Raw genomic sequence first — 25698 nt, 5'->3', positions numbered from 1 at the left:
CGTTCTAAACTCATCCTATGGTTGAAAACATAGGCCTACTAACATTCCGAGGCACTGAGTCTCTATACTCCTGCCATCTGTACATAGTATAATATTTGTATTCTTACTGCCTTCTTTTTTTGTGTATGTACATAATCATTACTGTTGTAACCAAGTTTCGCAATCTCTTGTAAATGCTGCGCACTGTTACCCGAGGGTATGCTTGCGCATTACAAATAAACAAACAATACGAATGGCATGACCATTTCACTCGAGCCAACAACCTCATGGACCCTGCCCAACCTGGCTTCAGACTGCTCCAAGGAACAGAGTCCTCCCTAGTGTCCGTCTGGGATGACCTAAATAACAGCAGATGCAGAAGGTTGAGCTGTGGTCATTCACCTTGACCTCTCTGCTGCCTTGGATACGATCGACCACACCGTTCTTCTATATGGGCTACTCTCCTTTTCAACATCTATCTGAATCCACTCCCACAATCTCGCCTGCTACAACTATGGGGGCGACACCCAGTTCATCCTTAAAATAGCCTACCTCGAACCATCCAGATCTGTCGTTGTGCCTCTCGGAAGATGTCTACTGGAAATGGACGACCAACCACCACCTCCTCAATCCTGGGGGAAAATGGAAATCTTAGTCTGAGAAAATGGCGCTCCTTCCCAAACCTATTCCCTGGCCACAAACGATAGGCCCTCCACCTTGGTGAAAAGCCTTGGATGCACAATGGAAATGGTTTGTATCCCTCACCCAACACATCAACTCTGTATCCAGAACCTGTTTCTTCCATCTACGCATCCTCTGGTGAATCGTCCATGCCTCACCTATCCTCATTGTTTTTCTGCCTTAATCTCCACCATCCTCTTCCGCTTTTATTATGAAAACTACCTTTAGCTAGATGCACCAACATTTCAGCTAAGGAAACTGAAAAGAATACAGAACGCTGTGGCCGTCTTGCTCATTAACCTTCCTCACAGAACACATCAGCCCTAAGTTTAGAGTCCTCCATTTGTTTCCTATTAGTCGTGCTATCTTTAAATCCATGTGCATCATTCACTGTGCCATCCACATCATTGGCCTGGAATTCCTCCAAGATAGTTACTCGCTACCACCCCTCAAGAGCACTCTGATCTGGCACAGCATCTCTCCTAGTTGTGCCACATTACAACTACACTGGGCGGATCCTCCCAAGCGCTGATCATCTGGAACTGTGCCACTGCACATCCGCAACATTGACAATCACTTGGCTTTCAGAAAGGCCTTCAAAACCTCCTGAAATCATCTTGCACTCATCGACGCGTGCAAAAAAACACTGGCCCCTACCACACACACCTATCCACTAAACCTCCATGGATGCCAAGAGCATTTGTAGCGGTCCACCATGACAAATTATGCCCCCGTCTCGCAATGTTCAGACTCTCAATCTAGGGATACCACAATTGGCAGGATCAGCCAGCCAATCTCGTTGGATCGAGAAAATCCATGCCATGGCAGACCCATGCTGGAGAACAAGAGTTACAGATAAGTAACTTAAACCTCCTCCAGCACGGGGTCTGGCATGTATTCACATGCTCATGAATAAAGATTACATAGCAGTACAATACAAAACCACGGGAGGTAGCAATACTAAACAGAAGTAGTAACACTTACCGCCGGAACAGACTCCCCTCAAGTGAACGGGTTGCATTGCACCACTTGGGCTACCCTGGACTCCTCCCTGGAATCCTTGTCGACCGGGTAGAACCTTGTGAAGGTGTGTGGACCTCCATAGCAGATGTCGAGCAGGGGCACCCCAAAGAGAAGTTGTTACTGGTAACCTTCTTTTGACTGGTTGTTCCAACGTATTCCACATCTTTAACATGTAATGTGCACAGCTGTGGACATTACATGCTGTGGCCTTGGCCAGAATGTCCTTACATTCTGCGGGTAAAGCAGAAAGTCCCAAACCCTAGGGCTGCAGGAGCCATGCCGTTAGGTTCAGTGACCCCCGGGTCATGGTGCAGAATTGCCCATTCCTCTCTGAAAAGGGAGACTTTGAATTCCATAAAAGTTTACGGTATGTATACCTTGCACCACGTCTGTGGACACAGGCCGCAGGCATGGTCTACCATCCATGCACTCAAGAATCCTAATCCGGTCTAGCAGCTCGCTTAGCCGTCCACATTGAAACCCCTGACGTACATGAACTCCTTAGTCATAAGTATTCAGCGACGGCCTATACATTTTGGTCCAGCTGGGCACACATCGAATCTGACTCTAGCACTCTATACTAAACCACCAACAGCACCCACCCATGTGCCTACCTAAGTCCGAACTGGGAAAAATGCACACATTTTTAAATGAACTCTGTCTTATACACATGGACTACAGTCACCAAGGGCGTTTGAACCAAAAAAGAGCATTGGTGCCATGCAAATCGGGGGGGGGGGGGGGGGGGGGGGGAAGAGTGCTATATGAATGACAAATACAATGTGGTGACCTTTCCCAAGCTTTCAATGTGTTCTCTCTCCCACTCTGTGCATTGCATATTTCTCGTTCTCTTCTGAATACGATTCTGGTTCAACAAATTGCCTCCAATCCTGGTCTCATTAATACTGGTGTGAGTAGTATTGTTTAACTTGCGAGTCTCTGCAGACTTTCCGATATTCCCGTTCCCCGTATTACCATCTGTCTTTAGGGGTAACGTTGTTGTTACTTACAGGACTCTGTACTCTTTTGATGCCCTTTTAGCTCTATCTCACTTAGTGGTATTTATTTCTTCTGTGTCCCGTTCTCAGCTTATGTCACTGATGCTGTGTCACTGATGCCGTGACTGTATCGGGAGTTGCTTACTACCACATGTGTTCTGTGTCATTGCAAAGGCAGGATGCCCACCACATTAACTCTGTGGTCACGCCACCACCAAACTCTCTTCCAGCTGGTCGAATCTGCTATATATAGTTTGCTCTGGAGCCTAACTAATGTGTATAGTATAGCTTGGATTGAATTATTGATAACTACTTTGTTTGAACATCTAGTTAGCATTGTCTATTAAGAGGAAAGAGACTAAGCGGAGTGGATTGCGTAGAAGGCAGAGAATTGGGCTATTTGGTTGAAATATTGTAGTTTGCGTCCATCTCCCTTTCAGGATAGCTGGTATAAAGCAACAGGATCCTAAGAAAATGTATGGGATTAGCTCATGGGTTGAGCACCAGTTGCACAAATGGATGCAACCAGCAGGTCAGAGTTTGCCATCAAAAGCATTTGGGCATTCAACACTCGTAAATGATTCATCTTCCCAAACAAAATGAAATAGTTTACTCTGAATTTAGAAACCCAAACCTTACTCTAAAGCACAGAAACAACGCAGTGTTTCACTGTAATGCATTATGCAGCAACTTGAAAGTTTAGAAATGGAATTGCAGGACTTAATTTTAAAAAAAAAAAGCACATACTGGTTTTTGCCAAACAGGATATCGTTGGCTTGATGAAAAGTATCATCCTGATTTACTTCTGGTTTGCAATTATTTGAAAAAGAAAACTAATTCTTCCCTGGCACACTCACACAATACTTTGACACGAAGAGTGCGGTAGATTACTTCTGCACTCTTGTCTCCCTCCAGTAACACCTTTTAACTTGCAGTGAAATAGAGAAAAGAGTGCCGAGAGTCCTGAGGGAAAGAGGAATGCAGGGTGAGGTGTGCTTTCATTGAACAGTATCTTAAATGGCTAGCTTTGCTATGCAGGTGTCGATTGCATAGCCAATTGCTATGCAACACTGGTTATTGTATGCCTTGACCCTCCGAGTTATTATAAAAGGCCACCGCGCGTAAGCTTTTTTTGTTTGTTTCTTGGTACAAAACAAAAAACGGTTCAGCACACACCTGCCCCACAACCCCTTGTTTCACACCCGTCTGGCAATAGTATAAGAATTGCAACCAAGGAGAAAATTAAGTTGATCAGTTCCTGGCAGAAGGATCAAATCGGACACCTTCACCCCCCCCCCCCACCCCACCCGTCCCCAGTGTCACTTTTGCGATTTGACAGTAAATATGCTACATACAGCCCCCAGATCATGACCTGTCCTTAGGTTTCGAGGCAGGGGGTGCCATAGCACCATAGTCTGTTTCCAGTTTGTGACAACTGCTCATATAGAGGGCGTCCCATTCCCCTCCCCCCACACCCACCGTAGCCACCCTTCTTTTGACCAGTAGTAACAAACCAAGAAGGATCCTAACCTGCTTTGGCAGCTCTGGTGTATGTGGCCCAGCAGCGCTACACCGGGGGGCTGAGCAACCCGTGCTCCGTCAATTCACTCAAGCGGTTCAAGCACCTTTGCCCAGAACGAATGTATTTGGGGACAATTGTAATTTCATTCTAAAGTGCTGGACAAGATCACCCCTCCCAATTACTGGTATCGTAGAAGCAAATGAGATTTTACATGGCAAGCAGTCAGGTTTCCGAGCGGCACATAGTACCAAAACAGCAATGCTCGACCTAAAGTCACACATGCTAAGCATAATTGAAACGGGGAACACAGGGTTACTCCTACTTCTCGACCATAGTGCAGCTTTTGACCTTCTTCATCACAATCTGCTCAAACAAACGTTTGAAGGGTGCAAACTGCTCTAAAGAAGCAACCAGCTCGCTAGTATTCCTCTCAGAGGAAATTCAAGGTCCTTTGGGGGGACAATTTCTCCTACGAAATGACCATCAGTTGTGTAGTTCCACAAGGGGCAAGCTTATCACTGCTTCTCTTTAACCTTTACATTGGGTTCCTCTGTGTGGTTCTTGACAAAATCGGAGCATATTTCACCAACTACGCTGACAATACTCAGCTGGTGGTGGAACTGAGTGGGAATTATTCCCAAAATAGTGCAAATGTTGAGGCACTTAACAAATGAATTGAAACCTGGTTAGACAATGTTTTAATGGCAAGACAGAGCTGATGGTCTTCGGAACGAATCCAGCTCGAGCCAAGTTAAACCATCAATATGAGTCCTTCCTCATTAATGATTCCCCAATAAAAGTTGTTAGCAAAGTGAAAACACTTGGGATTTACATGGAAGCATCCCTGAGTGCAGATGCACAGGTCATGCAAATAAACCAGAACTGCTCGTATTACTTACGGCTCCTCAGGGCAATTCGACTTTATCTGAGTGAGGGAATTTGTTCGACCATTGCCAGAGCGACCCTACTTTCCAGATTGGACTATGGTAATGCACTTCTGCTGGGGACGAATAAAGGGCACACACGCAGTAAGAATCATCAGTGAAGAAACCTGCACTGGTTATCTGTGGAGGCCACAATCCAGTTTAAGGCCCTGACCTTGGCACGTAGGTGCCTACACGGGAAAGCACCAGCTTACACTTAAGAGGCTTGTCTGTGCTGGGTCGCGCTCTTAGACCCGAAACGTAGGGTCAAATGGTGGTTGAATGTCGCAGGGACCTGTATGGGCATGTTGAGGAAGGTAAACATGTATCTTGGCCTGGGTGAGCAGGATTAAGTGCCCTCTGATCACACAGCAGGGGACTGTGCCGCCACGGCGGCCGTTCTGCTCTGGGCCAGGCCCGGGGTTCCCTGCACCTTTTAGGCCCAAGCAGAGCCCTGCGGCAGCCGCCCAACGAACTCTGCAGGGCCTCACAAGTTGCTCAAAACGATCGCCATGGGCATCAGCTGCACCCCATGTTTTGTTGGATGAAACCGGATGTTTGCCAGATTTATGGAGTGACTCCCTGGAGCTCACATACCAGTGGCCATCTTGGCACGCAGCTCTCGGGCACCGCCCCTCACCCCCCACTTGTTTTTTATTTGTCAAGCACGCACCATTATAGCATCATTCACAATTGCAATCATTACATCGTCAAACAAGTGGTTTGGCCACATTATAGATCACTACCTCATGTATTTAAATTTGGACTCTTGTTTCTATGACTTTGGAGTCTAACAAACTCCATAGGCAACACCTTTTTGTATTGTGATACACAGCACCCTCGGTGCAGTGTCGGAAAGAAGTCCTTTGGATTGCTCTTACGGTTTAAATACCTTCTCTTGGATTAACTACTGTTTCCAAGAGTATTAAAGTGAAATTTACTTTACTACCCTTTTTCTCTTGGTAGACCAGCACACACCATTTTATGTAGAGTCCTGTGGGGCGGGGGGGTTTACTTGGTATACCCTTTGTCTAGTTTCTCATGTAAACATTTTTTGTTACCTTCACTACAGTTAATGGCTGGTGGCAGTGGTTTATTTTTCCTAACCATTGTGCGTTTTTATCCCCGGCTGAATTGTCAGCTGCAGTATTGCACCCATGGGTGCCCATTTAGTCAAAATGGCCCTGGTCGTTTTGTTTAGTTAAATTTTGTTTTTTTTCTGCCGTTTCTTGCTTGTGGGGTCTTTCTTGGGTTTTACTCTGCGCGCCAAACCAGGTTTGGTCCCTTTGTTTGTTTTTGTTGGGATTCACGGGTGAAGCCCGCCTCTGACTCCAGCGTGTCTTGCAGGGCAGGAAGCGAGGGAGGTTCCCGACTCCCTGTGCTTAGACTCCTAGGTTACAGGAATGCACCCAAAGGTGATTGGCTGGCTGTCCTTGGAGTACAGCCACCCTGCTGTGAGTGATAGCCAGGCTGTGAATGAATGGGAGAAGCTTGCATAAAAAGGTCTTTTACAAGGAAGGTAGTCAATGACTGGACGAAGGAACTGAAGAAAAATGGGAAGAGAAGCTTGCTGCACCTTCTGGACCATTGGTTTGACCGGTGAAGGTCTGCTGCAGTGCTGAATCTCCACATTTCATATTGACTAGGGAAGCCTGGAACTGACGACTTAGTCCCTTGGGTTGGTGGGGACAAACTGACCCCAAGATGAACTCTACTGGAACACCTCTCCCTGCTGGCTGTACTTCTTTGCTGCTGCTGGAACCGAGTGCCAGGAGATGGGAACACCAGGAACGAGTGCATAGTCTTTAAGCCGGACCAGAGCTCCAGGAAGATCCTGAAGACCCTCCCGAAGCAGGGTGACCCAAGCCTGGGCCACCTCAGAGTGCTGGCCCCCAGAAGCAAGGGCAGCCCACAAGGTGTCCAGAACCGCGGTGGTGCTATTTGAGAGTAGCTGAAACCGCCAAGTGCCGCTGATCTGGAGTAAGCCCATTGCTGCTGCTGACCTTCAAACTGTAGTGCAGGAGTCCCCAGACGTCCTCCCTCTTGTCCCCACGACTCGGGCCCAGGAACTCCAGGACTACAACAAGAACGGCCAGCTGAAACCCTTTCTTCAGACTCGAGGTACTGTCTAACTAGGGGTACTTGCCTCTTGTGTGTAGCTTGTCTGCTCTCACTGGAGACTTGAATTTGCTGCCTTTTGCAGAGTTCCTTGCATTTTTGCTTTATTTGACAAACTCGCATTGTGCAAAGATTTTTGTGGTCTCTTCAAGAAATGCCTCAGCTCCCCTAGACTTTGCTCAATTGACATTTGCTGTCCTGGCTTCCTGCAGACTCTTCTTACCCTCTGACTTGTGTTTTAAGTAACTTGTATAGCTGGGAAAGGTTTACCTATACTTCATTGGGGGGATTGTGAAATACTACCTTTTTGTTTCCTCCTTAACCCATTTCCCAAAATCTCAGTATTGCATTGACGTGTCGGTGATTATATTAATGTCCAGTGTCCGAACTATTGAGGTCACCTCTGGTTGTAGGAAGTTTGTGTGACATCCCAAAAGGGTATCCACTTACTTAATTGAACTGAAGGAGTGTAATTTTGAAGTGTTATTGTTGCCTATTGCCCTTTCTAAAGAAGGCTTATTTTAAAACTGACTGTTATTATAATGTATTTAAGAAACATTGAGTGTCAGTGTTATTTCAATACCTGTCGCTCGGAGTCTGTTACACCTACAGCTCACATTGACTCCTCTTGAGATTAGTTTGGCTGATTAGTCACTCTACCAACTTGTGCAGTACAGACCTATACCAGAGGTTGGGGTTGCCTATTGCCAAGATGACAAGGATGATGTAGTCTCCCATAGGGTTACTACATTCAATCTTACCTAACCGCTAGCATGCAACCAATATTCAGAAAGGACCTCGGCTGCATTTCGGGGACCCCCACCTTCATACGCCAAATAACATACTCCTAGGCAACTTCTCCAACTGCCTCCCATTTATAGTGGAAAATGTGTCGGGAGATACTTTCCCAGAATCGCTCAAGCTCTAGGCAAGACCATAGCATAATCATGTACCCTGCACCCCGATCGCTGCACCTCGGGCAGCCATCATGCTTGGGGTATAATGTCTGCAGCTTGCTGGGTGTGTAATGCAACATGTGTAGGACTTTGTACTGGATTAGTTTCAATCTCCTATTCATTGACACCGTCTTAATAAGCATACACATGGATCTCCAGTGTCCATCAGTCGCTGCCATCCACAATTCTGCACCCCACCACTCTCGTGCATTATTCACCACCTCTGGGGCCCCACCTAGAACACTTCTCATAACTTTAATGGCCGAAATGCACACTCCTATAGCATCTCCCAATTTACCCATAGTTTGGACTCCTAAAAGTGCATTGTGACCAGAATTATGGTGAAATGTGCTGTAGAAACGACCACATTAATGAACAAATATAGGCCATCACTTGTGCCCCACCAGGTAGTTCCTCACAGTAGATGAAGGCCGGGGGTGCGTGCGTGGGTGTGTGTGAGAATTATTTCCTGTTTCAGCATCTTTGCACTCGCAGTTCGTACTCTATCTGCAAGTTTTAATTTCTATTTTTTATTTAAAGGTTTTAAGGCAATCTTGGCTGAACCAAAGAATAAGGCTGTCAGCTCAGAGAATGACTACTATGGCAGCACAAGATCAGAAACTGCCTTACTTGACCATGGGGCCAACCTGTACCACTATGGTAAGTAAAAGGTGCATAGCTACGACAATGCATGTCTTTATTATGGCTTCAGAAGCTGTCAATCGGATGGAGTAGAAAGTAAATTTTTGCTTGTTCACCAAATTGTATATGAAACCACGGGAAAGGGTTTTTGAACTTTAAAGCACACGGTTCTCAAACGTGTAATTTTGAATAGCAATTTGCTTGTTCTAGATTCTCAGAACATGGGACACCTTTGACTTGCGTTGATTTGATGCCCCAGGCCTTTTATACAAGTTCATGTTCAGAATGTTATTCTTTGGTCACGGAGATGTTGTTAAAAAAATCAATAAAACCAATTGTTTGCGAGACCCTTTCGAATGCTGCCTTGCCAGATGAACGAGCAAGCAATTACCGCAATTCCTGTAATTATGTGACGTGGTCTTTCTCTTTCTGCGATCCAATAAATATACTGGTCTTGAGATATGAGCACTTATGGGCAAGAGTGAGGGCCATGTGATATTCTCCATTACACTGGCTTCCAGTGAGGCAGAGAATGGGTTTTACTGAAAGCGGAGATACATGTGCAACGCGGAAGCTCAAAGATGGTACGCACAGCATTGTTCTGTGTAAGCTGAAGGGCTCGGATGTTGATAGCAGTGGTACCCGCCAGAAGACTATTACAATAGTCCAGCTTGGAATTTATTAGCGCTGTGGACATCAATGCGCAATTTTCGTCAGTAATGAAAGGTTGAATGTATTGTATGCACATGTTGAAGAAACCGCAGGCAGGCCGAATGTAGGATACTTGGTGCTTCATTGACGGTTCAGCTGAAGAACAGCCTGGGTGTCATCAGCATAGTTGGTATATTGGACACCCAAGCTGTTCAACAGGTCAAGCAAAGGACTAATGTAAGTATTAAAAAGAAGCGGCGACATTCACGCACCCTGCGGAACGCAACATGTTTGTGTAATGGGGATAGAATGGTTGTTCTCAACACAAACCCTCACTGTCCGTGGTCTCAAGAAGGGGGCGATCCACTTGGAGTCTAGGGTAAAGTGTGAGCAATCAAATGCTGTGGGGAGGTGTAAAAGCATTAGCAGAGCGATAGATTTTTTTTTTGTCTTCCATGCTAGCTAAAGTGGACTTGAGGTCAAGCATGGCAGTTTCTGTGCCATGCCGAGCACTGTAACTTGATTGTTGTATTTCTAAAATATTGTGTTCCTCTACGTCATCCCGAAGTTGCGTATCAGCGAGTTTGTCAATCTTCAGAATAAAAGGTACATTCGTAATGGCCCGGTAATTATCGGTGATTGAGGGGTCGAAGTTGTGTTTTTTTTTTTTTTTTTTTTTTTTTTTTTTTTTTTTTTTCCAGCTGTGGGCTAATACATGCAGATTTCAAAGAAGACGGAACTGTACCCTCATCAAAGGATAGATTGATCAGATTTGCGAGCCAGGGGACAAGATTTAGTGAGTCCTTGAGGATATTGGTGGGACAATTGTCACCTGGACATGAGGTCGTTTTTAAATCCTGAACAACCTTGTGCACTTGTTCCTCTGACTAGTAAGGACTGTTGGTAGGAGTAAAGGAGGTGCGTTCAGGGTGACCACAATTAAGGTGTTTTTATTTATTTTTTTTTTTTAATGTTTTCCTTGTAGGCCGTGTTAGGGAGAATTCCCTCCACCTTAGAGACCCCCAGCAACTTTACTGGATTTTTTAGCACTTGATTTTTTTTTTTTTTTACGCTGGAGTGTGACCCTTTTTCCCACTCATGTATTTTATTGATTTTGAACACTTGTTTCTTTTGGTTGTGGAGTCTGACACACTCCATAGGCATCATCTTTTACATTGTGTCACATTACATTGTGTCACACAGCACCTGCAGTTTCAGATTTCCCAAAGGTTTAAATACCTTCCTTTTGGATAAACTACTGTTTCCAAGAGTAGGAAAGTGAAATTGACTTTACTTACCATTGTTTTCTAGACCCCGCACACCCTATCTTATAATGGGGCTGGAGAGGTTACCTATTATCCCCTGTCTAGTTTCTCATGTAAAAAATTGTACATTACCCTTTTTGCACTGAATGGCTGGTGACAGTGGTTTCGTTTGAACTACCATAGTGTGCTGTTACCGGAGGCTGCGTTTCGCAGCTATAGTAAAGCGCACACGGGAGCCATCTTTGTCAAAGGCACCCAGTCTTCTTTTTCACCATTTCTTTGTGGAAAGGTCCTTCTTGAGATTTGCTCTGCATGCCAAACTAGATTTGGTCTTTGTTCATTTCACCTTTGCACCTTTGATAGGGTTCATGAGTGAAACCCGCCTCTAGCTCTGAGTGTCTGTGATAGGCAGGAAGTGAGGGTGGTGCCCGAAACTCCCTGTGCTTAGTCTCTTAGGAGACGCAAATGCACTCTGTGGTGGTTGGCCCAACCCAGCAGGGTGGCTGCCCTTGCCGGACGGGCAGCCAGCCAATCACGCCAGAGTGCATTTGGGTCTCTTAGACTAAGCACAGTTTCGGGCACCTTCCTCCCTACCCCAGACACTCAGACGCCAAAGGCGGTCTTCAGTCTTGAAGCCTGCCAAAGGCACATGAATAAAAGGACCAAACCTAGTTTGGCGCGCAGAGAGAAACGAAGGACCTTTCCAAAAAGAAATGGGGGGGAAAAAGACGGGACCTGTTTAAACAAAAAAGGGGCTTAAGGCGCCATCTTGAAAAACATGGCTCCTGCAATTTTTGCTACCGGTGTTTGCGTTCAGAAAAATTATGGTAGTTTGTTGTGAAACCACTGCCACCAGCCATTTTGATAGGAAAGGGTAACATTTGACTTCTACATGAGTTTCTAGACACAGGGGATAGTAGGTAGCCCCTCTGCCCTCTATAGGAAGATGGTGTGTGCTGGGTCTAGGAATTTAAAAAGACTAGTAAAGTAAATTTAACTTTACACTCACTGTACAGAGGGTGCTGTGTAATATACATGATCTTATCGTAAAACTCCATAATGAAAGAACACATGAGTAAAACGCACATCAAAATACGAGTGGGGGTGGGGGGGGCTTCGGGAAGACTCACTCTTTCCAGGTAAAAATCAAGTCATCAAAATCCAGCAAAGTTGCTGGGGGTCTCTAAGGTGAAGGGGAATTGGCACATTTATGAGAATTCTCCCTAACAGGACCCAAAGGGTCCCCAGCAACACTGCCCATAAGGAGCTGTGTGCTGCAATAGTAAAATACAGATGCCTTAGAGGTATGGAGGAAAGTAGACTCCATAGGACAGGTAAAACACAAGAGTCCATAAGAGAACGAGTGGAAAAAGGCTCCACTCATCCAGTATTTCAGAAAGGGTCCAGATGTCCAGCAGAAAGTGCTGGGGGAGCGAGGAGGGTTTGGGAAGCTCACTAGGGGAGTTGATGAAGGATACAAATTCATCTCCCTATCCCCACCCACTCTGGAAATTGTGTGTGCAGGTTTTACGACTTCGTTCACATGCTGATCTGTAGTAGAACTTGGCACCCATATTGTGAATGTTAGCTGCAGGTTTTGTGCACGTCTTCAGGTGCCAGGCCAGCAGGGCTACATTTATCATAAGAGAATTACGTTCTTCCACTAACACTCGGTGAATTATGCGGTTTCTATTTGTGCACTGCCAACCCCCTCTTCCCAAAGACTGATATTTGTCTCTAAATTCTTTGTGGCAATCCAGCTACACATGGGTATCCTGAACATATAATTTGCCAGTTTGCTACCACTGTGTTGACATTGTCCAGTGTAACCTGTGCGCTAGCCAGATGGGAAGGGCTGAAGATGTTGCTGTAAATGTGATGCTGCAATCACCTGGTGGAACATTTTATCAAAAGCTGCTAAATCAAGCAAGGATGGGAAGATGTTTCTTGGATCGGCGATGGCAAGAGTAGTTGTTGGCTTTGATCACCTTACCACTCCAATATGTTTAGTTTATTTGTATAGCGCAGCCAAACCCTGAGGTTACTGGGCGCTTACTTAGGCAAAACATGTTACAGAAGGTTGCACTTGCAGGCACAGTAGAAAATGGTACAGTGAGAAGTATATGGGACCAAGTTAGAGTGGTCAGTGGAGAGGCAGTGTTCAGTAGTAGATGGACCTATTACAAAATAGTCCATCACAGTGTTGTAGGCATTTGATACAAGGATACAGGCTTTCGCTAAGTGCAATTAACAGTCTTTTGGTGCGAGGTGAATAGTTCCTTCACCATGGCTCTGAATGACCAGAACGAAGTGTCCGTTCTGATTGCCATGGGCAGGGCGGACCAGCATTTCGCTGCTAATGCAGGGAAACTTGCTCCGGCTGCTTTTTTCAGATTGGACTTTGGGATGTTGAGCTGGTGTAAGTACGGGGATCTGGTTGGTCTGGTATTGTCTGAAAGGTAGCGTGGAGCTGTCTGATGGAGGCATTTATATGTAATAAGTGCTCGAAGTTTAATTCTCACGGTTAGGGAGCCAGTGAGATTCCTTTCTGAGGGTCGAGACGTGGGCCTTGCGGGGGAGATTGAGTGTGCATCTGAGGGCATTATTTTATGTCTGTCTCGTACCCAGGTTTAGGCTACATGCATGTGGTTGGGGTAACCATGAGATTGTAGCCTTTAGACCTGTTCCTGGGCAGTTCAAGAAGGAATTGGGGGAGTGGGATTACATTTATGGGAAAACTATAACGTAGACCTTGCACACAACATGCATAGTTGGAATACACAAGAAGTGATAATTTCATAAACTGGTTCTGTATTTCAAGGTTTTAGCAGTCTTCTGTTGATATTTTGAAAAGCTTTCTACTAAACCGATTGTAGTTTCCTTTTAATGATGTTGGTCTTGTTTTCATATCTAGACCTCGGAGCACGGAGCAGTGAATTCAGCAGTTTGCATTTAAGAGACCGACATGTTGCAGGTAATTCTTAGGACAGAACGCTGTGTTTGGCAGCATGAAGGGGCTGTTATGTAATAATGAATGGGAGGGAGGGCCAAGGGGGTGGTCATACTTAAAATGTATTGCTTACAATTATTTAGATAGGAAGTTGTATTTTTGTTTTTGGTCAAATTCTTCACCGGGAAGGGGTGGGGAGGTAATTCTAAGCTGGGAAGTACACCCCCTTTTGGCTTTTTAACATTACTATGCTCTAGGAATGTGTACAGAATGCTTTTATCGGAAGATGCTATTTCTGAGACGCCTGATGCAAAATATGGTGGCACGGCCTTGTGTCTTAATAGGAGCAAAACAAATTATGATCTGCGCTGAAAATTCTTTTTGTTCTTCTACTATACGAAGGAGACATTCCTATTCTTAAAAATTGAATCTCCTCTGAATCTTTGGTTTCTACTTTCTAGTCCTAATAGGATTAAGTTTTTTTCAGAGCCTGCTCTGATGATGGACCACAGGAAGCCCACTGCTAGGGATTTTTACATAAGTTGCTGTTAGTGAAAGAACTTGGAAAAGCCCACCTTATGTGACCGGGTTGTACCCCTTAGGTTTAGCCTGAACTACCCAAAGGTTTGGTTGCTATGGCTGAGCAGCGAGACTTGTTGAACTTTAATTTCTTGTGCCAGTGCCCCTCAACCTGAGACCCCAGCACCTTTCCTAGACTTCTGGGAATTAATTCTGTTAGCCTGAGCGAGTTGGACCTTTCCTCACTCATTTTTGCTCTGATTTGGGAACCCTTTTTTTATTCTTTTACAATCCTTATTTTATTTGGGCACCAACCAAAAACCGATATAATAGAGCAAAACAGCACACAGTTAGTTTTGATGCAAACTTATCTTCCCCACCCACATCCAAACTCCTGCAAACTTAACAATAGTGGTATATTCAGGTGCCCAGTCTCCATTCTCAATCAGTCCAAAAATAAATATTTGCGTTCAGGGTTAATCTCAAAGCCTGGAAGTTCAGTGTCCCATACAGTGTCCAAGTTCATCCCCACATGAGATCACAGCACCAGAGTTTTGGAGGATGGCTGGTTTGTGGCATTGATTCTTTCAACTATGAATTCGTGAAAAGGGAGCCAGACCTTCACAGTTCTGGTATTTACTCCTTGCTAATGCACACTTTTTCCATAGCCATGACGACCTACAATCGGACCCACCACATTGCCAGTATCGCCCCCCTATTCCGCTTTCCAGTTGTGTGCCAGCGTGATTCGCACTGCTGCGAACATGTGGGTGATCAGATTTGCTCTTGCCCCATATAAGCCTTCTGCTACTGCCCCCCCAGCAGGATTACCTTTGGACACATTGGTAGCTGTATTCCCACAATTTCTTTAATGTGGCCTAGAATTTCCTTCCAAAACATCTGCCTTTTGGACATGTCCACCACGTGTGTCTGCCCACATCACCCCCAACACTCTTGGGATGCCCAGGTTCGCCTTGTGTAGTCTCAGTGGGGTCATATACTATATTTTGTATGCGGACTCCTTGATAATGGAGCATCTCAAGCTTTTCTGAGCCCTTCCCCAGATTTGCCCCATTCGGCCTCCGATACACTCTTGCCCGGGTCTTGTTCCCAACTTCTCATGTACGGCAATTTATCTACAGCCCTATCTAGTAGTCAGTATAATCTTGAAATGCCTTTTCCTGGAGCCCCTTCCTTCATTGTAAATTCCAGGCCCACCGGGTCTCTACCAGCTGCCCCTCTGCACTCTTTAGATGTAATCCAATGTCTAATTTGGACATAGTGGAATATTTCGCTTTTCCTGAAGGAAGAATCTAGTTTTACACACCTCAAACTGCATAGGATCCCCATCCTGGATAAGTAATTTAGTGTTATGGTGGTGCCCCCTCTCAGTTTGCCCTAAACCCGGAGAAAACGCACTATTGTCACTCAATGGGGTAAGAGGCCCCTTCCCGGGGCTTAGCTTCCTTGCCCTCAGTGCTTTATCCCAGTAACAAAGTGTTTCTTGTGGAGGCGATCCGGCACGCCACCCCGCTTCTCTTGCTTTAGCCTTTAAAACCCCCAGAAACCACATTGGAATGCTAGTAGTCTGTTGCAGCTCCCACCCACCTCAACTTCCTGTCAGGACCAGTGCAGCATAGGTGCTAGCTGGGCTGCCGAGAGGTAACTGGACATCTCATGCCCCACACCCCATATTGCCGGCCCTCTGACCAGGATTCTTCTGGGAAGAAGCGTAATTTTGACCGCTGTTATTCTTGCAAACAGGAGAATTCATGTAGTTTTTTTTTTTTTTTTTAAATAAGGTTCTCCCTAAGTCTTCTCATAAAACCTGGGATATTGGCATTGACTTTCCCCTTGTGTGTGGGGGTCAGCTTCTGCCCTTGATCCCCAGGGGTTGCAGGTTCAAGCAGCTCTCTGGTTGCTGTCTAATGCTGGTGCAAGGTCTCCCAGTTGAAGAATGCAGCAAAACTATATGCAGGGCTGCCCTCGGTACAGGATTGGGCGCAGGTAAGCAATTTCGGATGAAGGCCACCGTTGCAAAGCGACTTAAAGGGATTGACTTTCCTTCCTATTTCGGGTCCCCTTGATGCTAAAACCACATTTCACAGAGGTTAGTCTAGTTCCTGGCCTCAACTCGGAACGGCCACGTCTGCAGCATGGTAGCCCAAACTCTGAGCTGGTCAGCCACAGGGCGGTCCGGGGGCACTTCCAAAGGCTCTTCTGCGTACGACTCTAAGCTGATGTCGAGAATGGATGTTCCCTCCACCCAGGGTCGCAGCTCCTTCACAGGACTGCTGGAGATCTTCCACAGGGCTCTACCAGGGCAGCAGCAGCAGAAGTTGGTTGCCAAGCAGTATTCCGACTGGTCCACAATCTCCTCGCAAGTCTTGTAGCTGGACAGGATTCTTTACTCGTTCAGTTTCTTCCAGGATCGTTCTCTAATGGGTGTAGGAATCCTCTTCCTAAAAGCCAGGTAAGAGCAGCAGCCCCAATTAGCCAATGACGGATCTGCCCCCACGTCCCAATACACACCCCACAGCAGTGATCCAATGGCAGCAAAACTCATTGTTCGGCAAGAATTGATGAAGTAAAACACTTTGGGAGACTACACAACACTTGTCTCCTGGTATTAGGTAATGCACCTTTTGGTTTATTTTGCATTTTTTTTTAAAGCGCTCACATAGCCCGCGGTCATCGAGGTGCTGTTAAAGGAATTGTTTGTTGCGTAATTTTCATTTTTTAAAATCTTGGTTGCGTATTTATAACACGCTTAAAAACCCCGAGGTTTCTAAGCGCAGACCTGGGGATCGAACCTGTGTTGCTTTGTGTCTTGCTTCCAAGGCGAGCACGCTGCCACGGAGCTATCCTCTCGGGAGGATACTTTGCGAGTGACTGAGCAGCCAGGCTTATCTCAAGGGGTAAATGTGAGCTGTATCAATGAAATCCACAAGTAGCCAAGTAACCGTTGCACTTAGTTTTAGTTATAAATAATGAAGTTTATTAAAGTACGCATTCTTCAAAAAGGGCAGTATAATGTAACAATCAAATATACTCTGAAATATATTTCCAGAATCAACACAAAGCTAGTAGATGCTCTTAAGAGATGCTTTTTGCACACTTGCTACTCCCTGAGGTGACTTCACTAACTAGGACAGTAAATGCATTTATGTATCACTAGTACACTTTGTAGATGCAGATGTTTGTAGAAAGGTTAGGGGAAGGAAAAAGGTTAAATGGGTTCTCAGAGCATGTGAGCACTTAAATCTTCCAATAAAGTCTAGATAACCTTTCCTAGCCATAATAGTTTAAATCCAAGTTATCACCTCTGAGGGACAGTAAATGTCAAACGGACTAGGAGTGTCTGCAGGGAGCCAGGACAGCCAAAGTCAATTGGAGCAGTCTATGGAGCCTGAGGCACTTCTTAGATGACTGTTGGGGAGAATTCTCATTGTGTTAATTCCCTTCTACCTTCTAGACCCCCAGCTATTTTGCTGGACTTCACAACGTTTTATTTTTATCCTGCCGTGAGTGAGACCTTTTTCTCTCTTGTATTTTTCATCTAATCTGGACTGTTGGTTTTGGAGTCTGACAAACTCCATAGGCATCACCTTTTGTATTGTGACACACTGCACCTTCAGTGCAGTGTCGGAAGTCCTTTGGGTTTCTCTTAAAGGTTTAAATACCTTCTTTTGGGCAAACTACTATTCCCAAGAGTAGTAAAGTGAAATTGACTTTACTTACCCATTTTTCCTGTGTAGGTCCAGTACAGCCCATTTTATGTGGAAGTACTAGGGGTTACTTAGTAGCCCCTTTTCCTACTTACTCGTCTAACAGTTTTTTGTTCGCCTCACTACATGTCTTGGCTGGTGGCAGTGGTTTAATTTTCCTACCATTGTGCGTTTTCACCGCAGACTGAATCCTCAGCTGCAGTATTGCACCCGTGGGTGCCCATTTTGTCATTGGCCCCGGTTTTCCTTTTTCGACATTTCTTGTTTGGGTGGGCTTTCTTTTTACTCTGCGCACCAAACCAGGTTTGGTCCCTTTGTCTGTTTTGTCTTTGGCGGGCTTCAGTGCTGAAACCTGCCTCTGGCTCCAGTGTGTCTGGCCGGGCAGGAAGCGAGGGAGGTGCCCAGACTCCCTGTGCTTAGTCTCCTTGGTTACCTGAATGCACCCCAAGGTGATAGGCCGGCTGGCTGACCCTGCTGAGTGACAGCTAGGCTGCGATTGAATGGGAAACCAGCATAAAAGGCAAGGGCTCTCAGACAGAATTTGTATTTTGTTTATTTGTATAGCGCACCAAACCCTTGGGTATCTGGGCGGATTTCTTGGTTACATATGTAACATTATTTACATTCAGTTGAGACAGCATGAATTGAATACAGGCATTGAATATAAGATAAAATGCATCGTAGAGAGGTACAGAAACGAGCATGGTAATAGGACGTACAAGTTGTTAGTTTCTTGCATAATTGGCCACAGTTACGCACTAGCGTAGGATGGTTCTGATCTAGGGGCTACTGGCAGTGCCTTCCACATTGAAGCTGCTAAAACAGGGAAACTGCTACCCACTGCCTTCTGAAGCTTGTACCTAGGGATCTTGAGACGGTGTAGTTGTGCAGATCTAGTTTGTCGGTCAGAGGTTACGTGAACTTGTCACTCTGGTATTTTGGTGCTAGGTTAGAGAGGCATTTGTGTGTGAGCGATATTGTTTAAAATGTGATTCTTTGACGGATTACTAGCCAGTGAGCATTGTCTCAACTGATATATGGTGAGATCTGGGGATGTTCATGGCCGTTCTAAGGGCATTATTTTGGAGTATGTGCAGCTTTTTTAGGTTGTTGGTTAGTTCGTAGGTATAAGGCGTTGCAATAGCTTAGATAATATCAAAGCTCTGGCTGTAGTGATGCATTTGGATGTGGACAAGAAAGGTCTGCAAGCATTCATTAATTTGCAGGTGTAGGCTGAGGCGATCACATAAACCTGTCTTGTCAGTGATGAGTCAAGGTAGATGCCTAGCGTCTTCACTTCCTTAGATACCATTATGTTGTTGCCGTCAATATTAAGAGTTGTACTGTTCGTTTTATCTGTGAAGTCTTGTTTGAGAGCCTATTAGGAGTAGTTCGCTTGTCATTGAGATAGTCCTTGTTTAGCCATCCAGGCTTGTATGATTTAGATATGTCATTTTAATGGTTTGGAGTCGATGTGATAGTCGCCAGTGATGGGGATGAGAATTTCTCATCTGCATAGTTGATATAGGAGACAAATGGTCATGGTCATCAAAAAGGGGCTTTGTAAAAAATATTAAGCATCTGCGAGACCCAGGAACCCTGGGGTACACCACATGTGACCAGTGTTGGCTTAGCCAATGCTGTGGGTGCGAACATGCTAGTGGCTCTGTTAAGGAATGACTGTATCCAAGGAATGACTGTATCCAAGCAGTCATTTTATTGGAGAAATGGGCTGCACATAACAGGTGGTTGCATAATATTTAATTTACTAAGCTGAAGGCAGCCGATGGATCTAGTAACAGCAGGAGGGCTAGGTTGCCTTTGTCTTTTATGGTATCAATTTGTTTTTAGATCTATCGAGGCTGTCTGTGCCGTGTCTAGGTCCGAAGCCTGATTGTCAGAGGCCCAAGTGTTTGTTTCAAGATGTTCCTGGATCTGGCAGTAGGCGGCTGTCAATTTTTAAAAGGAATGGAACAGTAGTGATTGGTCTATAGTTTGTAGGGATGTTTGGGTCGAGTGTAGTTTTCTTAGTAGGGGAAGGACCCATGCATCTTTCAGATTAGTTGGGACTATGCTGAGATGTTGATTATTGCAGTGATAAAGGGTGCGAGATCCCTCGCTGCCTCTTTAATGATCTTAGTTGGCCATATGTCCCCCTGACATCTTTATGGTTTCAAGTGTATTATGTCCTCGACGCCATTAGCAGAGAGCTGAGAAATGGAACAGATTGTGTGTATCGGGTAGCGATGTGGGCGGTGGGGGTAGGGGAGAGTTGGTGGTAAGGCTAATTTTCTTTAATTAAATTTTGGCTTGAAGCTCAATTTTGTGTAGAAGTGCTTTTCTGTATATTGGTACACCATCCCATGTATTTGGTGCAGGTCTCAGGTGGAGGTATGGGAGATCTCGCTCTAAGAATGTTGAGTAGTTCTTTAGTGCTGGATTTTGCATTGATGATGCTTATTATTGTAAGATTCACTTTTGGATTGGTGGATGGCAGCTTTGTAGGTGAGGGAGGCTTCTGTAAATTTGTTTTTTTGTAGGTGATGAGGGAAGGCTTTTCCATAGTGCTTCGGCCATTCTTTTGTGTTTGCACAGGGTTCTAAAGTGTGGGGTGAACCATGTATTTGGGTGTAAGCAAGGTTTAGCTTTCCACATTTTCAATTGTGCTATTTTGTTGATGGCATTGTGTAGTTTGCTGTTGTACAGATCTACTAGTGAGGACGGGGGTCATTGTTATGGATGGGGTGGTTGAGGATGGGCTGTAATGGAGGGAGCAGTTTCTCTACTGTTATGTTGCTGTTCCTAGTAAGTGTAGGAGGTGCGAGTGGGTTGCCGTGTTTAGGACCGTTGCTGTCCTGTATGGTGAATAGGATAATCTGGTGATCGGAGCAAGCGCATGGTGAGTTGGAAAGGATGTTGGTCTTGTAGTTAATATCTGCGATCCAATCTACTATTCTCCCTTTGTTATGGATAAGGTCAGAAATATGATGCCTGTTGGGGAGAATTCTCATAAATGTGCTAATCGTCTCTAAGCCCTTCAGTTTTTTTGCTCAACTTTTCAATGCGTTTTCTGTGTTTACTCTTGTGTTCTTTGATTATGGGTTTTAGATAACTCCCTAGGCATCATCTTTTCATGTGTCTCACACTGCACCTTTTAGTGCAGTGACACAGGGATGTCTTTTTTAGACTTTCCAAAGGTTTAAATGCCTTCTCTGGGATAAACTACGGTTTCCCCGAGAATGTAAAGTTAAATTGGCTTTACTAGTCTCTTTAAATTCCTAGACCCAGCACACACTATCTTCCTAAAGAGTGCTGGAGGGGTTACCTAGTATCCCCTGTGTCTAGAAACTCATGTAGCAGTCAAATGCTAGCCTTTCCAATCGTAATGGTTGGTGGCAGTGGTTTTACAACAAACTACCATGATTTTTTTTCCCCGACTGCGAACACCAGTAGCTAAAAATCGCAGGAGCCATGTTTTTCAAGATGGTGTTGAAGCCCCTTTGTTTAAACTGGTCCCAGTCTCTTGTTTGCCATTTCTTTTTGGAAAGCTCTTTCCAGTGTTCCTCTCTGCGAGCCAAACTAGGTTTGGTCCCTTTGTTAGTGTGCCTTTGACAGGCTTTAGGACTGAAGACTGCCTCTGGTGTCTGAGTGTCTGGGGTGGGCAGGAAGGGAGGGGCCCGAAACTCCGTGCTTAGTCTGCTAGGAGACCCAGATGCACGTTGGCGTGATGGCTGGCTGCCTGTCCGGCAAGGTCAGCCACACTGCTGGGTGAGTGGCAGCTAGGCTGAAATGAAAGGGAGAAAACTGTTTAAAAGGTGAGTCTCTTGGACTGGAAAGCAAAGTCGACCACTGGAACGAAGGGACCGAGAGTGGGGGCTGCTGCAACCACTGGGACTGTTTTGCCCAGTGAATCCCTGCTGCAAGTCCGAATTGCCAAGTTCATCTCGACAGAGAAGCCCCTTCAAGGATGACTTCGTCCTTTGAGTTGGTGGGACCAATCAACTCGTAAGCCACCTGGATGCCATTCTCAAGGCTGGTTAGGATTATCCAGGGAGAGGGATACCAGCTTGTGTGCTTGAATCATAGCTACTCGACTGAAGTGACTCCCATTTATTTTTTTAACGCGTTTTCCGATGCTCCCGTTCAGTGCAGGTGCCTCTACGACTGAGGCTCAGGAACATTTAGATCTGCAGGAACTGCCAGGAACCAACGCCTTCAGCTGCATTTTGTGCTTTATACTAAGGTACTGTATCAACTCGTTTGAGAGATCCTAACTCTTGCAGTGAAAGTTCTTGGAACTTTCCCAACTTGCAGGACTAATAAGCTTGTGATCCAACATATGAATTTTCGCAAACTACTAAGAACTTTGGCAAAGACTTTACTGTTTACTACCAGAAATGCTTTCTATCCAGAACGCTAGCCCATTGACTTTGGCCTAGGCCTATTGACTTGACCCTTCTGGTAAACTGAAAATATTTGCATTGTCTAAAGTGTTTGAATTCCATTTGTATTAACCTGTGACTTTTTGCTCACTTTAAAGTATCTGACATGCTGTTTGGCTCCTATTTCAGGGGAGGTTAAACTGTTGCAGAAACCTAACAATTTGTATTGTCATATTAGTATATAAAATTAAGTTGCCTCCTAAAGTGTTTTACCAAGAAACCTTGTGTATAAGTGTCTACTTGAACCACTGATTGTAAGGTCTCTGTAACTTCCCTTACTGCTCACATTCCCTCTTCAGATAAGCCTGGCTGCTCAGCTAGCTACCACAAAACTGTGTAGTACAGACTTAAACCAAAGGTTGGTTTTTGCTTACGCCTGTAGTCCTAATTGTATGTGGTGGTCCCAGAGGGTACTGCATGCAATTCTGCACAACCAAGCCTAGTTCAGATATGGAGTTAGCGACAGCTAGGGCCTCGTCATCTTTGGGGTCGTGCAGTCCTATGTTGAGGTCTCCTAATAGCATAATTTGGGACCCTGGTTTGGTGTTTGCTGTGAGATGTGTGGTAAAGGCTTCCTCGAAGGAGGAGAGTGGATCTGGTGGTCTATGCAAGAGGTGGATGGTCTTGGTTTGTGATGCTGTGATGGGTAGCTTGATTGACAATAGTTCCCCTGTAGTGAATGGTTGGTTAGTTAAGTGTTTAAGGCCTAGTAGGGTTTTGGCAATAATGGCAACACCGCCTTTAGAGGATTCTCAGTCTTGTCTTATGGTATACTCGTCTGGCATTGCAAGTGATGGCCCTGCTGCAGCATGAAGCCAGGTCTCAGTTATGGCTAGGAAATCGAGGTTATTGGTTATAAGGTCTGCAATATCCAGTGCGTGATCTGGCGTTAATGAGCACTCCCTTGATAGACAGGGTAGTGCAATCTGAAATTTTTAGTAGTGGTGGTGGTGTTTTCTTGCGAAGATGGAATATAGGTGATTTTGCTGTTTTGGGAGTTCGTTGCTTTTAAATTTGCAGACGTGGGTTTGCTGTTATACTTTTGCTACCAATTGGGCAATGGCTTGCTGTCATGAATCTAGAGCGAAGTCTAGAATTCCTGATTTGGGTTGGTTGGGAGTAGGTCTTGTGGCGAAGATCCACTGGGTTGGTGCGAGTGGCAGCGTATTGCTTAGCGCTGTTGGGACAGTACGATTATGTTTGATAGCCTGTAGTTGGTGTGGGGGCAGAAAGGTGGTGGCACTGATGCAGTCAGACAGTGGTAGACTTGATGCCATATGCTGGATGTTCTGCATGAAGTGTAGTAGGCAGAGGTGAGCATTGTATTTGTCATTAGCAGTAGGGGCTGTTGTAGATGCCATTGAAGGTAGTAATAAGGGAGTAAATATGTTTAGAATGCTCGAGATACTTAGCGCAAGCAAGTTTATGACTAGGCGAGCTAATGCTAGGTTAGGTGTGGTGTAATAGGAGCTGCGGCTAGTTATACGTATAAGGACTGGTAGTTGGCATAGTGCATATAATAGAGCAAGCAAGGTAGTGGATGAAGTGGTATGCCTATGAGGTTTAGCGCTGCATTTAACAAAGCAGTGATTGGTATGCTATATAGATTGGAGCGAAGCATTTGTCTAACTTAGGTACTTAGCAGCTATAATATACGTAAGACTAATTCTGCAAGAGTTCATGAAGCATTAATCCACATTGAAGGTAATTGGAGTAATGCGTAAATTCGATTGCATTAGATTGTGGGTAAAACAGTTTGTAACAGCACTAGGGAACTGAGCACTTGTTGGGTAGCGGTGAACAATAATTTTAAACTAGCATATAGTTGGATAACCATAAGAAGATAATATGGACATCCTAGATCATAGCGCTGATCTGGATGCAATGGTTGCGGAAGGACTATAGTACATACAGTACTGGATAATAGTATTGTGGCAGCTATGGTATGTAATGCATAGTAAAGTAACAGTTGCGCTGCCTAAGTGGAGTGAGCAAGCCTGTGCTTAAGCAGTGAACTGTGATGGTTTGCAGGCATGGCAATGTCCTAAGGCAGGGGTGATATGTAAGTACAGTATGGCAGGCAGTTAATTTCATAAATCTCAGTAGAATAGACTATCGCGTAAAACACAAACAGTAAGAAGATGTGCTTGGCATAGATAGAGGCGCGGAGTGCAATATATTTACAGTACAATCTCAGTACAATCTCAGTTTAGAGCATTAATGAGAGGTAAGGGCATTCACTTTACTCGCAGCAGTGAAGTGAACACACTGGCTAGCAATACCATAGAACGCCAAAATGCAGTTAGAAAAATGTTCGGGCGTGGCAGTGAATGCGAGTGGATGTACACGCTTCTTGCGAATGCCGCTTTCCGTTGCTGCAACTGGTCTAAGCAGGAGGTGAGCTGGAATATCATGCAGGAGGAGACTAGATGGCGAAGTTATTTAGATGAGGTTGCTAAAATGACTATGCGAGGTCGCATCGGGCAGCGTTTCGGGCGCTACAGCGCCAGAGGCACTGGACAGGCACCAGACAGTGCCTGGCCTTACAATGAGGGCCTTAGGATGTGGGCCGGCTTCCGCCTGCCTGTCGTTGGTGTTAGGCAAAGTTTGTATGCAGTACCCTTAGGGTGCACTACAGCAACAGTTAATAGGAAACCCATCCTTTGGTATAAGCTTGTACTACACAGGTTTGGTAGCATGATGTGCAGCCAGGCTTAGCTCAAGATGGGTCAATGTGAGCTGTAGGGAAGTTGGAAACAACTCAACATTGTACAAGACCTCTGAGCTATCTCCAAGAAGTTCCCCAGCTCCCCTAGACCTTTTCAATTGACATTGGCTGTCCTATTCTGACCCATAGACTGTGTTTAACTGACCCTCATAAGTGGTACATAATTTACTTGTATTGCTGGGAAAGGGTTAACCTACCTACACTTCATTGGGGGATTGTAAAGTACTTGCCTGTTCTGATAACTTTTTCACCTTTTTCCTTCCCTAACCTTTTTCTTTTTCACCAACTCTGTATTGGTTTAAGTGTTTATCAATGTCCAGTGTCCCAGCTATTGAAGTCGCCTCAGGGTGTAGAGGGGGGTTTGGGGGGGGGTGTGACATTTCAAAAGGGTATTTATTTGCTGAACTTAAATCTGAGGAAGTGTTTTTGAATTGTATTAACTATTGCCCTTTTTTAAAGAAGGCTTATTTAAATATTACTGTTGAATAAAGAATTATTTTACTAGAAAACCTTGTTACAGCTCACAATTACCCCTCTTTAGAGCAGTCTGGCTGCTCAGTCACTCTACCAACG

General features: G+C 45.1%; 1 protein-coding gene across 2 annotated transcripts in view; it reads left to right on the top strand.

Annotated features, from left to right (window-relative positions):
* The window catches only part of RBM45 (RNA binding motif protein 45), a 148013-nt gene that overhangs the window by 7400 nt on the left and 114915 nt on the right, over positions 1 to 25698 (top strand). For both annotated transcript variants that reach the window (XM_069616112.1, XM_069616113.1), the window contains exons 4-5: positions 8741 to 8860; positions 13673 to 13732. In XM_069616112.1, the coding sequence (XP_069472213.1) occupies positions 8741 to 8860; positions 13673 to 13732 (180 nt within the window). The remainder of the gene's footprint in view (positions 1 to 8740; positions 8861 to 13672; positions 13733 to 25698) is intronic.

This window comes from Ambystoma mexicanum, chromosome 9 (assembly GCF_040938575.1).
Source record: "Ambystoma mexicanum isolate Mex_15411 chromosome 9, UKY_AmexF1_1, whole genome shotgun sequence".
NCBI lineage: Eukaryota > Metazoa > Chordata > Amphibia > Caudata > Ambystomatidae > Ambystoma > Ambystoma mexicanum.
This window is presented reverse-complemented; position numbering and strand designations above follow the sequence as displayed.